The sequence below is a fragment of the Engraulis encrasicolus genome, chromosome 10 (assembly GCF_034702125.1).
Source record: "Engraulis encrasicolus isolate BLACKSEA-1 chromosome 10, IST_EnEncr_1.0, whole genome shotgun sequence".
In the NCBI taxonomy this organism is placed as follows: domain Eukaryota; kingdom Metazoa; phylum Chordata; class Actinopteri; order Clupeiformes; family Engraulidae; genus Engraulis; species Engraulis encrasicolus.
This window is the reverse complement of record NC_085866.1, coordinates 24,023,887-24,041,386: the sequence shown is the minus strand read 5'-3', so window position 1 is coordinate 24,041,386 and position 17,500 is coordinate 24,023,887. Positions and strand designations below refer to the sequence as shown.

Genomic DNA, 17,500 nt, shown 5'->3' with positions numbered 1-17,500 from the left:
TCAATTACTCGATAACAGCATGCAATACCCCGATAACAATATTTGAACGATATTTAGAAATATAGCAGAGTGTTTTTCTTGTCACTAATTTGTTGGTCAGTGTGGGGGCGTGGCTTTGGTCACGTCAGGCTTCTTTTGTTTACATTCAGCAACTGATTGGACTGCACAGAACTGTTTTACTTGTTCACGATACGCATATCGCCACTCTTGATATCGGGATTTCGATATATTTTCGATATATTGTGCAGCCCTACTTGATACAGGTTCCCATTTATCCCTGCCAAAACGTCAATTTCAATTGGTGTGGCAGGGATAAATAGGAACCTGTATGAAGTAGGGCTGCAAAAAATATATCGAAAATATATCGAAATCCCGATATCAAGAGTGACGATATGCCAATTTCAATTCAGTTTAAGTTTCACTTACAGTGCTGCTCATAACTTTACATATCCTTGCCATTATTTTTTAAAGAAAATATGAATGATAACACACATTTTCTGTCATTCATTAAAGGGGTATGCCACTATTTTGGGGCTTACTACAGTTAAAATCGTTGGCTAGGGTTTATAAAGGTGGTAAATTGTCTTATTTTTCATGTTAAGCGTTGTCTTGTTTTGAGACAAGCTTAAAGAGGGAATATGTCGCTAAGCTAGTGAAAGTCAATGGATCCGTGTAGCATGCTACTTTAAGCAAGCATAAAGTACAGTTTATGCTTGCTTGCTTGCTTGCTTGATTCTCTTGTGCAGGGCAGTAAAAATTGAAAATGGATCTCCTCCTAGGCCTTTCGAGATAGAGACACCGTTCAAACACTAAAACGACCGGCTCGGCTTGGAGATCATTTGTTCTGCTATAGTGTGTCCGTGTCTCTTGTCGTTTTTCCGTTTTTGGTGATTTTGTGCAAGTTTGGGTCCCCATTGAAAACAATGGTAGAACCTTCATGAACCAAGGTTCCGCCACTCTAAAGATCAGAGTGTAGGAGGCTTTTTCATTCATAAAACATCAACACTTTCACCTAGAAGTTTAGTTGAAGCATTGTTAGCGAGCTCTATGGGATGTCCCAAAACTGTGAAAGTTTCATCTCCCAACTCCCATTACTTTTTAAATGGGAGGTGTGTAAAAACGACAGGGCTTTTCCATTACTTTTCCCATTGAGTCTTGAAGTGCCTTTTTCAAGAGGTCCATTTGTGACTGATCCGTTTAACCTATAAACTTCATTCAAAGACTGTTAGAGAGATTTTTTTTTTTTTTTTTTAAAGCCCATTGGGAAACTCCAACTCCCATTGTCATTGTGACACAGCACTCCACAGCACACAAATGAACACTGCACACTGCACACAACGAAACTGCATTTATGCCTCACCCGTGCAAGGGGGCAGCCCTCAGTGGCGCCCCATGGGGAGCAGTGCGGTGGGACGGTACCATGCTCAGGGTACCTCAGTCATGGAGGAGGATGGGGGAGAGCACTGGTTGATTACTCCCCCCACCAACCTGGCGGGTCGGGAGTCGAACCGGCAACTTCTGGGATGCAAGTCTGACGCCCTAACCGCTCACCCATGACTGCCCTTAAGATCACACGTATGACTCCAATCTGTGACCAGGACATGTGCCAATTCTTTTTGGTTTTTATGCAACGATAATCTAAAGCCCTAGAAACCGTTTTGGATTCTGCAGTCTGCCTTAGAGCACCGTACTAACTGCTATACAGACAATCAGAACAGGTGCAGCCAATATAGGGTTTCATCTCAACTGTCACTTTCTCTCAACATTCTATTCTTAACGAGCAGGTGCTCTGCAGTTTTAGAAGTCTATTGTTCAGCTCTTCAATGCAATGTAATATTGTCTTGCTTTATTATATGGTTGTGACGTCATCGGCCGAATGCTCCATTCATTTCAACGGGGCTCCCCAACGTTCGCACGTCTGTTATTTTTCGATAACGGACGGGTTGGTCTATAACAGACCGCTGTCAATGGCAACAAGACTTTTCATTGCTAAAGCGACTTTTCAACAAGACTCTAATCTGCTGCTGTGATAGACAACACCTGCTGTCCTGGCTACCTAGCTGTTAGCGGTGTTCCACGGCACTGTTTTGTTTTGCGCATCAACAATCTTTTGACATTAAAAACTATAATCGACTTCACATTAAATAGGCCTAAAGAAATGTCCCCGCCATGTGTGAATCATGTAAGTATATCCATATAATAAGCGGGTTAACTTTCGGCGAGTCGGTCGCTTTGTGGAATAGCAGCACTTCAGAGAGAACAAGACCCCTCCGCTCCGCGTCGGGGTCTAAAGATTCTCTCTGTCGTGCTGCTATTCCACGGTAGCGACCTTCTCGCCGAACGTTAACCCTTACATAATGCATTTTATAGGCAGCTGCTTGGCCCAATGGTAATAGCCCTGCATCAGCAATGTGGAGGTTGGGAGTTTGAATCCAGCTCGGACCCATGTTGATTTTCAAAATTATATCATATGCAGTGTTCCTTAGCCAACTTAAAATACCATGTATGTTATTTAGTGTCAATGGCAAAGGTCCTGGATTACAGATATGGAGGTTGGGAGTTTGAATCCCACTCGGACCCATGTTGATTTTCAAAATTATATCATATGCAGTGTTCCTTAGCCAACTTCAAATACCATGTATGTCATTTAGTATCAATGGCAAAGGGGCTGGATTACAGATATGGAGGTTGTGAGTTCGAATCCCACTCTGACCCATGTTGATTTTCAAAATTATATCATATGCAGTGTTCCTTAGCCAACTTAAAATACCATGTATGTTATTTAGTGTCAATGGCAAAGGTCCTGGATTACAGATATGGAGGTTGGGAGTTTGAATCCCACTCGGACCCATGTTGATTTTCAAAATTATATCATATGCAGTGTTCCTTAGCCAACTTCAAATACCATGTATGTCATTTAGTATCAATGGCAAATGTGCTGGATTAGAGTAATGGAGGTTGGGAGTTCGAATCCCACTCGGACCCATGTTCATTTTCAAAATTATATCACATGCAGTGTTCCTTAGCCAACTTAAAATACCATGTATGTCATTTAGTATATCCCCAAAACGCAGAGCTACAACACTTACAAGATGGCTGAATCCAAGATGGCTGAATTGTTTGGCCCATAACTTCTGACTGGGTGGATGGATTTTTTCCAACATTTCTTTTAGCTTTGTTTTCTCAATAATACTTTGTTTCATCTCTGCCCCAAAAGGCAAGCCCGCTTCCAGCATTTTCTGTGAGATCTAGTTGTTAGTGATTTAATTCCAACTTGCAACTGTGTTAACTCACTTTAAAGCAGAATCACAACAAAATGCTCAATTGTAAATGTTGAAGATGGCATGTTGTGTTGGCCTATACATGTATAATATCCTTATTATTTTTCTGTATGTCTGCACACTCTAGGATACTGATTGCTTGATATTCTGTAGTGCTAATGCTAATATTCCAGAACTGAAGAGTGCGTGCCACAGATGGCAATAGTGCACCTGTACTGGAGCCAAAGGCGCATTGCTGAAGCTTGGTTAGACATGGCAACATGGGCCACTGAGCGCTCATCTGATCTGACATGTCTTTCAGAGGGTCAGGTGAGAAGCCAATGCACAGCCAGACAAATATTTGAAATTGCCCCTTCAAGGCATTTAGCCTGCGAACAAAGTAATGCACTCAGATGCTGTATAGTATTTCTGAAAGGCAGTTGAATAATACTACCGCTAATGGCTACAACAATAACAAAAATCATCAACAACAATAAAATTAAAAACTATGATTAAAAAAGTAATGTTTAAGCCTATACATGCGAAACATAGGCCTATTACAAAGTAGTGCAGTACTACTGCACTCAACCCCATAAACAAGGGTTGCTCACTGGAGAAACGAAGGCTTTTATTTGACTCTGCAGAGCCCACTGGCAATGAGAGAGTAGCCTGCCTGACAGTATCTGGGACTGGGTATAATTTGGAGACCCAAGTTATATAACACGAGTGGAGACGTGGGCTGGGATTGTCTCCAATTTGTGCCATGCTATTTGAGCCAAACGATCATTTGTTCCCTCGTTCCCTTCCTCTTCCTCTCCTCCCCATTTCGTGTCCGCCTCAGTTTTCACAGAAGCTGAATTTAATCTGCTTTTCACCAAAGCGTGGTCACTGGACACCAGATGTGAGATTTAAAGGGGAACATCCCCCGGCCAACGTTACAACGCTGGCTGCCAGGGTTGCCAGATTGGGTGGATTTCCTCCTAATTGGGTTGTTTAGGATGACCATTCTGCTGTAAAAAAAAGTTAGACTGTGGGTTTCTGTAAATTCAGTGTCATAGATTTCAATGGAATATAGTTCAAATTGGGTGGGATTTAGTGCGTTCTGGTGTTTTTTGAGCATTTATTGGGCTGGGAATCATCAGTCCCAAGTGGCAACCCTGCTGGCTGTATACAGCTGTAGCGACATCACAAAGCCATTAATCACCTCCTGGGCAGTACAGAACAAACTCTACTGACAGGAGAACGGATTCCTCTACAACACAATGCAACACAAGCCAAAAAGAGCATTGAATTGCATCTGTCCTTCATTCATACTGTACATCCATTCATTCATTCATTCATGCTTCATTTACCTAGGATTCAAGAATAGTCCATTTTAAAATAAAATGAAATAAAATAAAATACAGACTTAACATATACAGAGTGTCGAGATAAAATGTACACACTTTAAATATGTGTGTTTATTAAATTAAAATACAATTTACAGACATTAATTTATTTCTGAGAGAATTGTGTGTGATTCAGGTAGTGATAATAATAATGTCTGTAAATGATGCTGCATGTTGAAAATTAAATGAATTTCAACACCTACTTTACAATGATTTAAAGTGCGTATACATTTGTATTGGGACACTCTGTGCAGTAGGTAAGCATGATAAACAGCATCACAACAAAAACAAACAAACAAACAAACAAACAAAAGGGCAAAATGCTATGTGCTTTGTTGCTTTGATGTTGCTTTCCCCACCCCAACACTATACAAGTGACAAAGGCACACCTTGCTTACAGAAGAGACTTGCTAAATAGTTTCCTATACAGTATATTACACAACAGGGGGCCTGCGGTGTGTCCTCTGAATATTCATGCAGTACGTGGCGACAGACACATGCTCGTCTTTCACACGCCTGCTGTGAATGCATCGAGGGCAGGTGTCACCACCGCCACGTTGTCATCTGATGCGCCGCCCGCTTGATGTAGGCCACTTGCACAACCAGACATGTGTTGTTTGTTCTTCTGTCTAGCACTCTGCAGTCAACGTTTGAATATTTGAGTGTTTGAACGTGTGCATGTGTGTGTGTGTGTGCGTGTGCGTGTGCGTGTGCGTGTGTGTGTGTGTGTGTGTGTGTGTGTGTGTGTGTGTGTGTGTGTGTGTGTGTGTGCTTGCGTACGTGCGCGCACGCACGCGCGGGTGTGTGTCTATGGTTGTTTAGATACATCTTGTGATGCATGATCTTGGACACATCATCAGTGATAGTACCTGGGGTCTCAGGGGGTTTCGGGTCTTTCAACTTCATACCCCCTACTCACCTAGGCGACCCAACCGGGAGTGATCAGTTCCCGGCCTGTGTCCAAGAAGCGCTCATCCACGCCTTGTCCCTCTGAATCCACAGCCATCGTGAGGCTTTCTCTGCAGCTTCTGAAGCTGAGCATATGGCTCTCCTCTTCCTTGCCCCTGTGATGCCTAGGAGACCGTAGGCTCTACAGAGTGACTTCCCTGCAAAGCCCCTTCCCCCGACTTCAATGGGCAGGCATCTTGCACGCCACCCCCTGCTACGGCAGTCCTCCACCAGCTCTGCGTATTTCTCCCTCTTCCTCTCACTGGCTTCCTCCATCCTCTCCTCCCAAGGCACCGTCAGCTCTAACATGATGACCTGCTTGGAGGACTCTGATTGCAGCACAATGTCTGGTCTTAGGCTGGTTTTCAAGATGTTCTCGGGGAACTTCAGTTGTTTTCCTAAGTCCACCCTCAGCTGCCAGTCCTTCGCTGTTCCCAGCAGTCCTGTTTGGGCCTTTGGTTGGGCGGGAGGTTTTTCCCCGGCCTTCACAAATGATGCCCTGTGCCTCGGTGGTGGTAAGTGCTTGCTGTGGTCGATGGCACAGTGGATGGACTCAGCAACTGCCTTCAGCACCTGGTCGTGGCGCCAGCGGTAGCGACCATCTCCAAGTGCCTTGGGACAGCTGCTGAGAATGTGCTCCAGTGTTCCCCTTCCCTGGCACAAGGTACATGATGGAGCTTCAACCTTGCCCCAAAGGAAGAGGTTTGACGGGCTAGGCAGGACATCGTAAACTGATTGGATGAGGAATTTTATGCGGAGCGGTTCAGCCTTCCACAACTCCGTCCATGAGATTGTTCTGTTCATGGCTTCCTCCCATCTGGTCCACGCGCCCTGCTGCCTTAGCCCCACCCACTGGCTTGCACGCTGCTCCTCGACTCCAGCCCGCACCTCGCGTTGGACCTGATCCCGCCTTTCCTTGCCCTTCAGCCTGCTGAGGTGGGTTGTTGGTACGGTTCCCAGACCTGCCCGGCCGGTGGCTACAGATCCCACAAGCTCTTTGTGGGACAGCCGAGCTTCAGCCTGGTCCACCGCCTCTTGCGCCCTCCACCTTCTGCCTGTCCTCACCTCGATGCCAGCTTGAGCCACCTTTGGGTCCTTCGATTCCCTGTACTGGAGAACCTCCCTTGCTCTGGCCACCATGAACTCCTCCGTGAGGCCCTTTATTGGCAGGCTTAGCTTGTTGTTGTTGCCGTAGAGGGCGAGGCTGCTGAGACTCCGAGGGAGCCCCAGCCAGCGTCGGAGGTGGCTGCTGACCCTCCGCTCAAACCCTTCCACGGTGGACATGGGAAATTCGTAAACCAGCAATGGCCATAGTATCCTGGGCAGGATGCCATGCTGGTACACCCATGCCTTGAACTTCCCCGGGAGGCCCGATTTGTCCACTGCAGTTAGCCAGCTGTCGAGTTGCTCATTGGTAGCCCTGATGGAAGCTGTGTCCTTCAGGGAGCAGTCGAAGATCTTCCCCAGGCTTTTCACAGGCTTCTCTGTGACTGATGGAATCTGGGTGCCTCCAAGGAAAAAGCTGAACCGGTCAGTCACCTTCCCTGCCTTTAGGACTAGGGACCTGGATTTTTCTGGTTTGAAGCACATGCGGGCCCAGGTGGTAAGCTTTTCCAAGCCCTGGAGGATCCATCTGCATCCTGGTACTGACGATGTTGTCACTGTCAGATCATCCATGAATGCCCTGATGGGGGGCTGACGGATCCCAGACTTGGTTGTGGGCCCTCTGCACTCCGGCTCGGCAGACTTGACCAGCATGTTCATGGCCAAGGCAAAGAGAATCACTGAAATGGTACATCCAGTGATGATCCCTTTCTCAAGTCGGTGCCGCTCTGATGTAACTGTACCAGAAGTGAATCTCAGGTGAAAGCTGTTGTAGTAGTCCATGATTAAGGCCTTGATGTTACCTGGGACATGGTGCCTCTCCAGTGCCACCTCCACGAGCTTGTGGGGTATAGAACCATATGCGTTAGCTAGATCTAGCCAAAGCACGGATAGGTTCCCTTTCCCCTCTCGGGCCTCTCTTATCAGCTGTGTCACCACGCCGCTGTGTTCCAGGCACCCTGGTACCCCTGGGATCCCACCCTTTTGCACTGAAGAGTCGATGTACTGATTCCGAAGTAGGTAGTCCGACAGCCGGTGGGAAACGATACTGAAAAATATCTTCCCCTCGACATTGAGCAGCGAGATGGTTCTAAACTGCTCGATGGTGGTGGACCCCTCTTCCTTCGGAACCCATACCCCTTCTGCGGATCTCCACTGGTGAGCGACGATCCCTCTCCTCCAGATTGCCCTTAAGATTTTCCACAGACGGTTCAGGAGTTTGGGGCATCTCTTGTACACCAGGTAGGGTATACCATTGGGTCCAGGAGCCGAGTTGTTCCTTGCAGCCTTCACCGCAGACTGAGTTTCTTTCCAGGTGGGGGCCTTGGTGTTGAACTCGCAAACTGGCACAGGTGGCTTGATTAGGTCTCTGCACTCTCCTAGGTCCTCCTCCCTCATGGCGTCGCTGTGTGTTTCGTGGAGGTATGAGTCTACCTCCTCTTTTGTGCAGGTTAGGTGTCCGCTGCGCTTCTGGCCTAGCAGCTGTTTGGTAAACCCAAAGGGGTTAGCTAGGAATGCAGCGCGTCTCTTAGCCCTTTCCTTCGCCCGTCTCCTGTGCCACTCTGCTCTTCTGAGGGTTAGCAACTTCTTCCTCAGAACACAGCGGATTTCTGCCAGCCCTGATTTCATGGCCTCACTTGCTCTCTTAAACTGATTCTTCAGATCCCTGAGTTCCCGTCGCAGCTGTGAGATCTTCTCTGCCCTACGGTTTTTGGAGTAAGAGTTTGCAGCAGCACGCTTCTCAACTGTTCCAAACCTTTCCGTGGCGATGCTGATGACCATGGTGGCCATGACCTGAAGTTTCCTATCTGCCCCTCCTTTCATTGTGGCTTCCAGGATACCATCCAGGTCGTCATCGAGCTTCTGCCATTCACTCGTTTTACTAGCAGGAGGCCACTTAACCCGCTTTTGGTGTTGTGGGATGTCTGGTGCTAGGGCTTCCCGAGCGTGGAGATCCTGGGCGCTGTGGGGTGACTCCTGGCCCGGGTTCTCCTGCGTCTCACCAAGGTCCTCTGGAGTATGTGGGGGGCTGTGGGGTTCATGCCCGACTGGCTCCTCCTGTGGCTCGCGGAGGCTGGTCCTTGTGCGCTGCTCTGGCTGCTCTCGCACCAAGCATCTCATCTTGGTCTGGTGGATCTTCAAACCCCGCGGGTTTTTGCAGCTCTTACCGCAAATGCATGTTGTATTCATTGTCGGTTGTCCGTTTGCATGGGTCGTAGCCTGGTTGTCCGTCCGGTTGGGGTGCTCATTCTCCCCCCCTCTCGGGCTCCCCTGGGGGTGTGTTCCTTTAAGACGTTTCGTAGCTGAGTAGGGGTTCTTCCTCCCGGAAGATGCAGGGTGGGTTGCTGGCCCTTCCTGCCCCGGTTGCCGTCTTTCCGTGCTGTCCGCTGTCTCTCCAAGCTGTCACCACTCTGTTCATGGTCGTCAACCAGTCTATTCCTGGAAGTCACTGGCTGTGCCAGACTGATACGGTTGTTTAGATACATCTTGTGATGCATGATCTTGGACACATCATCAGTGATAGTACCTGGGGTCTCAGGGGGTTTCGGGTCTTTCAACTTCATACCCCCTACTCACCTAGGCGACCCAACCGGGAGTGATCAGTTCCCGGCCTGTGTCCAAGAAGCGCTCATCCACGCCTTGTCCCTCTGAATCCACAGCCATCGTGAGGCTTTCTCTGCAGCTTCTGAAGCTGAGCATATGGCTCTCCTCTTCCTTGCCCCTGTGATGCCTAGGAGACCGTAGGCTCTACAGAGTGACTTCCCTGCAAAGCCCCTTCCCCCGACTTCAATGGGCAGGCATCTTGCACGCCACCCCCTGCTACGGCAGTCCTCCACCAGCTCTGCGTATTTCTCCCTCTTCCTCTCACTGGCTTCCTCCATCCTCTCCTCCCAAGGCACCGTCAGCTCTAACATGATGACCTGCTTGGAGGACTCTGATTGCAGCACAATGTCTGGTCTTAGGCTGGTTTTCAAGATGTTCTCGGGGAACTTCAGTTGTTTTCCTAAGTCCACCCTCAGCTGCCAGTCCTTCGCTGTTCCCAGCAGTCCTGTTTGGGCCTTTGGTTGGGCGGGAGGTTTTTCCCCGGCCTTCACAAATGATGCCCTGTGCCTCGGTGGTGGTAAGTGCTTGCTGTGGTCGATGGCACAGTGGATGGACTCAGCAACTGCCTTCAGCACCTGGTCGTGGCGCCAGCGGTAGCGACCATCTCCAAGTGCCTTGGGACAGCTGCTGAGAATGTGCTCCAGTGTTCCCCTTCCCTGGCACAAGGTACATGATGGAGCTTCAACCTTGCCCCAAAGGAAGAGGTTTGACGGGCTAGGCAGGACATCGTAAACTGATTGGATGAGGAATTTTATGCGGAGCGGTTCAGCCTTCCACAACTCCGTCCATGAGATTGTTCTGTTCATGGCTTCCTCCCATCTGGTCCACGCGCCCTGCTGCCTTAGCCCCACCCACTGGCTTGCACGCTGCTCCTCGACTCCAGCCCGCACCTCGCGTTGGACCTGATCCCGCCTTTCCTTGCCCTTCAGCCTGCTGAGGTGGGTTGTTGGTACGGTTCCCAGACCTGCCCGGCCGGTGGCTACAGATCCCACAAGCTCTTTGTGGGACAGCCGAGCTTCAGCCTGGTCCACCGCCTCTTGCGCCCTCCACCTTCTGCCTGTCCTCACCTCGATGCCAGCTTGAGCCACCTTTGGGTCCTTCGATTCCCTGTACTGGAGAACCTCCCTTGCTCTGGCCACCATGAACTCCTCCGTGAGGCCCTTTATTGGCAGGCTATAAATGCTAATGCCCCTCAAAACACGTCACATCAGTGAATGTAATACTTAGCTTTCTTATGTCCAGCTCAGATCCAAAGTATTGTTGAACACCAATAGACAACAGCAGTAAACAAGCACACTGGACAAATACATCTTTACAATATACAGTACATGGGCCTCCACTAAACAATCAACACAATGACAGAAACATACATTATTAAAAAAAGAAATGGCCAACGATACGATAAGCAAGAATAGAGGTGGCTATATACTGTTTTGTTCCTAATGGGTTCCATAACAGCATTCCCCCTCTAACCAATATTTTGAAATAAAAAGGACAAACAAAAGCAGCGTAGGACAGGGTCTCCCCTCCCCTGTGAGAAATAAAAATGTCTGCTTCTCTCTCTCTCTCTCTCTCTCTCTCTCTCTCTCTCTCTCTCTCTCTCTCTCTCTCTCGCTCTCTGCCACTGTCATAGGCAGAAGTCAGTTGGCATTACTATCAGGCGAGCGATGGGCCGTGATTGGCCGAGTGAGTCACTCAGACCAGAAGGGGTTTTCCTCCGCATGTGAGGGGAGTGGGACTCGCCGACCTCGTACCTCCTTTGTTGTCGGAGTCAGTCACGTGGGCGCTGGGCAAACCTAGGCAATTGCCCTGGGCCCTGACCAAATCTGTCCTCCATTAGGGGCCCCAACTGTCACATCAGTCGCGATCAACACACAAAAAAGTAGGCATGATCTTAATTCGTCACTTATACTATCCAGTAGATATACGTATATGAAATAAAACATTAAAATAGAAACAAAAACACAGAGGCTTAGGTCTACTGTATATAACGATAATTGAGGGGCCCATGTTTATATTTCGCCTAGGGCCTCCTAAAATAGCTAGATATGCCCCTGCGTGGACAAGGACTCTCTCTTATCCACTCAGGACCGTCAGCAGGGCTGGCCTGGGATGGAATATCAGGCCGGGCATTTTTAACGAAGACTAGTCGGCCAGTCATTGAGAAGGACAATGATGCTTGTGACAACATTTTTTGACCACAACAGCCAAAATGAATATTTAAATCTGACTCGGAGAGGTCAGCTAGAGCGGCATGAGGGCTGATACCACTGTATTGAGGGGAGCAGGCCAAAATCATCAACAGTCCACCAGGCAAATGGCCTGTATGCCTTATGACCAGTCCAGCCATGACTTCCAGCCAACGGTCTCAGTCCAGGCATCCATTTGCGCCATGCCATGCCAGAAGAGTAAAGTGTTTTTATATAACGCTGGAACTGCATCAAAGCCATCAAAAAACACATAAAAAGGGGACAAAAAAGCCAGCCATTGCTGGAGGGAACCTCCGATGTTGCTTTAGTTTATTATTTTATTATTTTGTTGTGTCTGCCAAGTGGATGCAGCTGAGCTAAGCTATTAATGCCTTGAGTGTGTGTCTGAGAAAAAGTTTTATGGTTTATGATACATGGTACGATACGATACGATACGATACGATACGATATGATACGATACAGTAGTACTTTATTGTCGGTTTGGACTGATACAATACAGTAGTACTTTATTGTCAGTTTGCACTGAAATTCATTTAGCATCCCTGAACTGAGCAAGACTCATTCAAGACAGGACAATACACATGACATCACAAGACTATTCCAGATTCCACATTCTGCATGCTCCTTTCCGCATGCTCCACATGCATGTTTTAGTTTGATAGTGGTCGTCTTTGGGAGTGATGTAACCCCTGTTGAGGTAACACAAGTTCCTGACGCTCAGGAGGTGTGCTGTTGTGGGTGTCCTGTTGTGTGTCCACTTCAATTATATATGTGCGGTCGCCCGTCATTAAACCAAGGGCAGCGGCGGAAACAAAGTAACTACACTCTAGAATTACTAATTCAGCCACCTAGGACACTTAGCTTCCGAATGAAGACATAGAACTGTCTTTGCACAAATAAATGCAGCCATCCACATGATGGGTAAGAATCAAATCAAATCAAAGCAACTGTATATCAATTATTCATTATATTTGCACTGTAAAATGTAGCCAGTCAGTTAAATGTGAAAAGTTATATGTAAGTTGCCCTTACAAACAAAAAGGCAGCAGGGTAACTTACTTTTTTACGTTTAACTGTCTGCAATGTTTTACAGTATAGCCACTGATTAGTGGTGAATTCAAATAGTCCAAACAATCTGAATGAGGATATATATGCACACTGAGAAATTGTGTATTTACAATATTTATAATATAAGGACCATTAATACACCAACCATTAATACACCAATACACCAATTAAAAAAAAAGATGTGCCTATTCATTTACATCCAAGTAAACATGCAGGGTGACATCTGACAAATCAACAATCACTCCAGATAGTCCAAACCAAGTGCATGGAGGATACAATAAAAACCTCTCAGCATACTAAGCACTTCAAAAAAAAAACATGATGACATCAAATTGTGTCTGGCAAAGATATTAGAATATGTACATTTTGTGCAGATGGGCCTGCGGGGTGGTCCACTCTTGTCTGGAAAGACTCAACTGCTTCATAAGAACATTGCTGTCACATTACCATTTTAGTGACAATAGGTTATAAGGTGGTTAAAATAAAATAGAAACACATTCACTGTCTTTGAAGTTGTGACGTCTGGAGTTTCCCTTGCTATTCGCTCTCCCCATGTGTGTAATGTGTGTCATCATATCTGCCTCAGTGTGTCCTGATTTATTTTCACACTCAGTTGAGCATTAAGCATTAAACACACACACAGTACAGCGTCAGTGTGTGCATGTCTATTTTTGTTGTGCCTTTCTGTCGTAATTTTGTTCAGTCTTTGTATGTCTGAGTGTCTGCATGTGCTTTGTTTTTATGTTATATGGTCTGTAAGTCGTCTTTGAGTGTCTAGAAAAGCGCTATACAAAACCTATGTATTATTATTATTATTATTATTATGTTGTGCAAGTGATTCAGACAGCTCCGTCCATCAGTACATCTGAGGCACATGATGAGACAAGGCTGCACTGATGGCAAGGATGTAGGAGAGTAAAATGTGTGTTATTTAGAAATAAACAACATTGAGTGATGACGTCTGGGTTGTTCCTTACTCTTCACTGCATGTGTGTCATGTGTCTCGTCATCTGTCTCAGTGTATCCAGATTGGCTTTCTCAGGTGAACATTACGTAGCACACGTGGGTGAGCCGTCTGTGTGCATGTTGTGCATGTGACTGAGACAGTCCCATCAGCCCATCAGCACATCTGAGACACATGGTGAGACACAGGCTGCACACATACAAAGTACATGTTTTGTGTTATTTTCAAATAGAAAAACCCTGACTGAAGTTACATGTGGGGAATATTCAAATTTCGAATTGAACCATTCACATGGAATGGTCGCAGTATGCGGTTTGTGGATGTAAAATATGTATTCATTCCGAATGTCACTGTGTTCCGGAAATATTCAGGCTGCAGAGCGCAGTTCCACACATGTAAACAGAATATTCCAGAACTGACAAAATTCCGACAATTCTGACAATAAACAGAATACTGACAATATTCCATTTGAAGTTACAATACTCTGTGTAAAAGAGTAGGCCAAAAGAACACACCAGAAGTAACACTCAATATCAATGAGTAGAGTGCAATCTTCACTGGATGTGTGTATTGTGTCTGGCCATCTGTCTCAGTTCACCCAGATTTATTTTCACACTGTGGAGAGCATTAGAACACATGAAGCAGCCCTCTGCACAGGGCCGTTACTTGACATGTTCAAATAGCGATGTCAAATACTGCATGCTGTACTGCATACTATAGCCTACATTTAGAATGCTTCAAACACTTCGGTCAAACTCTTAAGTTTGTTTTCATTAATCACTGCCTTGAGGATAAATGGGAGTGGCATGTATGGACTGAATTTATCATTGTTGATTATATATCGATTTTCATCATAGATACATTTTACATTCCTGAAAAAAATACAGAGGACATGACCTCTGTGTCCTCAATGGTTACGGCCATTGGGCGTAACCTCTGAATTGCATCTGTTCGGTTGAAGCTAAAATCAATCAGACTACTCCTTCCTGTGACTGGGCTACCATTGGGGCCAATGACTGAAAGTTGAAACTATTATTGTCATGAACTAACACTCCTTAAATTTAATTTGCTCTGAATAATGGGAGATGATTTGAGATAGGCCTCTTGACCAGAATGACTTAGTCATGGAATTTTGTGTATCATAGCATTTCTGGTAGTAATCCATGGCCAGGCCAGGTGTGTGTTTCTCGAAAGCTTAGTTATTCGCCAGTTAGCAACTTGGGCATTTCCCAATGGGAAATTGCATTGCAAACAACAAAATAGCTAACATAGTTAGCAACTATGGTTTCCAGAAATGCACCCCAGGGAAGCTTGCTCATGCTTTGCTATTTCCACTCTGTGTGCCAGGGCAGAGACGACAGCACAGCTGGGTTTGAAACGTGCTACTTGTGGGTTTGTTGTGGCTAGAGTGACAAGAATGACGTAGCAGAAGACTACAAAGTTGTGACGTGGGGAACATTGAGACCGTACTATAGAGCTTGTGATGAATAATTTTTTCTCAAATGTGGGCTTGGATCTTGTATAATTTCTTATATTTCAAGGTGATGATGTTTCTTGAAGAGCATATGATACAGTATGTCTACAGAAAATCTACATTTTATGTGATATTGCCATTTTTTACATCGCAATTTTAATACATTTTCGATATATTGTGCAGCCCTAACATGATATATTTCTAAAATGCTACATTTTATGTGTCCTGAATGGAATATCCATGCCTTTTGTAGACATCTTTATTGAGGTGAGCTGAACGTGTGTTTGATTTCACCTGCATGTCAAAGGATCATTTTACTTAACGCTTTTCAGAATCATGAGGTAGGTTTCACTTAGTAAGTCTTCTTACCGCATCAACTCCATGCACCTACAGCTCTAAGCTATAGTAAGTATTCTAAGTTTAATAGACTTAAGTTGCATGTCTTAGGACAAAAGTTCAAAATGGTCTGAAAGTATCTCTGGTCGGATTATAAATCTTCACTAATTAGGCTAGCCAATGGGGAAATGTGGAAAGAGTTTAGAGAAAATAATTGATTCTGGTTGTCTCCTATCCAACCCACAGAGGACACCACCAGAGGTGACTCATTTGCATCTTCAGTCACAAATAAAACATCTTACTCTGCACAAAATAACAGCCAACTAATATTCCCGACCGTTCAAGATGGCAATTAATTATTCATTTGGGCTGCAAGGGCCAATATCCAGAAGGGAGGGGTGGGGGGGAGACACAATATCACTGAGCATATGCTTCATGAATTATGTACATGCCAGCAGATTTGCCCATATTGTATTGTTGCGAGCTCTGAGCTGAGCTGGTCCACAAGGAGAAAAAAAAGGAACTTAATTAAACCGTCCACCACCAGACACAACAGTGCACGGTCAGACAAACGACCCGATAGAGTTTCCAAGATGATCTCTGACTGGCGTAAACGGTTTCTGGTTCCTGACAAAATTGTTATGTTTTTGTTGTTGTTGTAGTAGCTTGGTTGTTACTCAATGAATTCACAGCGGATTTTATGACCTGAGTCACAGGAGTTGTTTTGTCGGTAGATGATGTTTTGTAAAATGTGCTAAAAGCAATCTCTCTCTCTCTCTCTCTCTCTCTCTCTCTCTCTCTCTCTCTCTCTCTCTCTCTCTCTCTCTCTCTCTCTCTCTCTCTCTCTCTCTCTCTCTCTCCATTTCTATTCATCCTGCACAGTTATTCTCACTCAATCCCATCCTTCCTCATGCCTAGATGGATGAAAAGTAAGGTATCTTTTTTCAGAATAAGGAGAATTGTGATCAAATTGAGACAAAATGAGCACCCACAGACTCTACCCTCATGTGAATGTGTCCTGACTGGATCACTCAGTCATCTGCGTAGCATGTTGTGTTTTATCACGGATGAGTGCGTGCCATGAGCAGAGAGAGCAGTGAGCGGATTTCACTCATTTCAATTATCACCACTTATCATGCGAAAGTATCCCAGAGGCAACCAAACAAACACCCACACACAACACATGAACACAGCACTGTCACGCAAGGCACAGCTCAGCACGACATCAACAACCACCAACAAAACAACACTTATGCACATAGTAATACATGTAATATCCACAGCCTCAGTCTTCGGCCCCGCGCATACTAAGCAGCTTACCCGAGGGCAGCTTGTGCCGGTTCTCCGACAGCCACAGGAAGAGTTTGGCAAAGTGGCAGTTGCACACCCAGGGGTTGCCCTCCAGCCGCAGCACCCGCAGCGACGGCAGCTGGCTCAGCACCCCCACGTCCAGCCCCGCCAGCGCGTTCCTCTCCAGCTCCAGCTCCCGCAGCGAGGTCAGGCCCGAGAAGGCGTCCGCGCCCACCGCGCTCAGGTACGGGTTGTTGCCCAGGCGCAGCTTGATCAGGCTCCGTGAGTCCCGGAAGGTGCCCGACGGGATCTCCGTTAAATTATTGCTGCCCAGGTCGAGGAAGACGAGCCGGGACGAGGTGCTGAGGGTGCCGGGCTCGACCCGGGACAGGGAGTTGTTGCGCAGATCCAGGTAGACCAGGTCGCTGTAGAGCACCAGGAAGTCGGAGGGGATCCAGGGGATCCAGTTGTCGGAGAGGAGCAGGCGGCGCACGTCCAGGGGGATGGCGTCGGGCAGCCGGGTCAGCCCTTGGCCCGTGCAGTCCACGGTGTGCTGGTCGGGGCACAGGCAGGTGGGCGGGCAGCTATTGCCGCAGGAGGCCCAGGGCGCCCAGAAGAAGGTGGAGAAGGAGGAGAGCAAGGCAAGGAGAAGAGGCTGCAGCCGGCGGGCACATGGCAACATTGTCGAGGGGGTGGGAGGTGGTGGGGAGGAATTGTATGCTGGGGTTGGGGGGCGGGTGTATGATGGGTAAGACGGACTAAGGAGATATTTTTTTGGGGGGGGGGTGGGGGGGAGAAGGGTTTAGGGGCCTAAGGAGCTCACAGGGAGACAGGGGGAGAGGTCAGGAGATGGG

General features: G+C 46.8%; 1 protein-coding gene across 1 annotated transcript in view; it reads right to left on the bottom strand.

The window, feature by feature from the left end:
- The window catches only part of lrrc38a (leucine rich repeat containing 38a), a 23,850-nt gene extending 6,522 nt beyond the window's left edge, over nt 1-17,328 (bottom strand). Inside the window, exon 1 of the mRNA XM_063209650.1 lies at nt 16,677-17,328. Coding sequence (XP_063065720.1) covers nt 16,677-17,328 — 652 coding nt within the window. The remainder of the gene's footprint in view (nt 1-16,676) is intronic.
- Nucleotides 17,329-17,500: the final 172 nt, after the last annotated feature.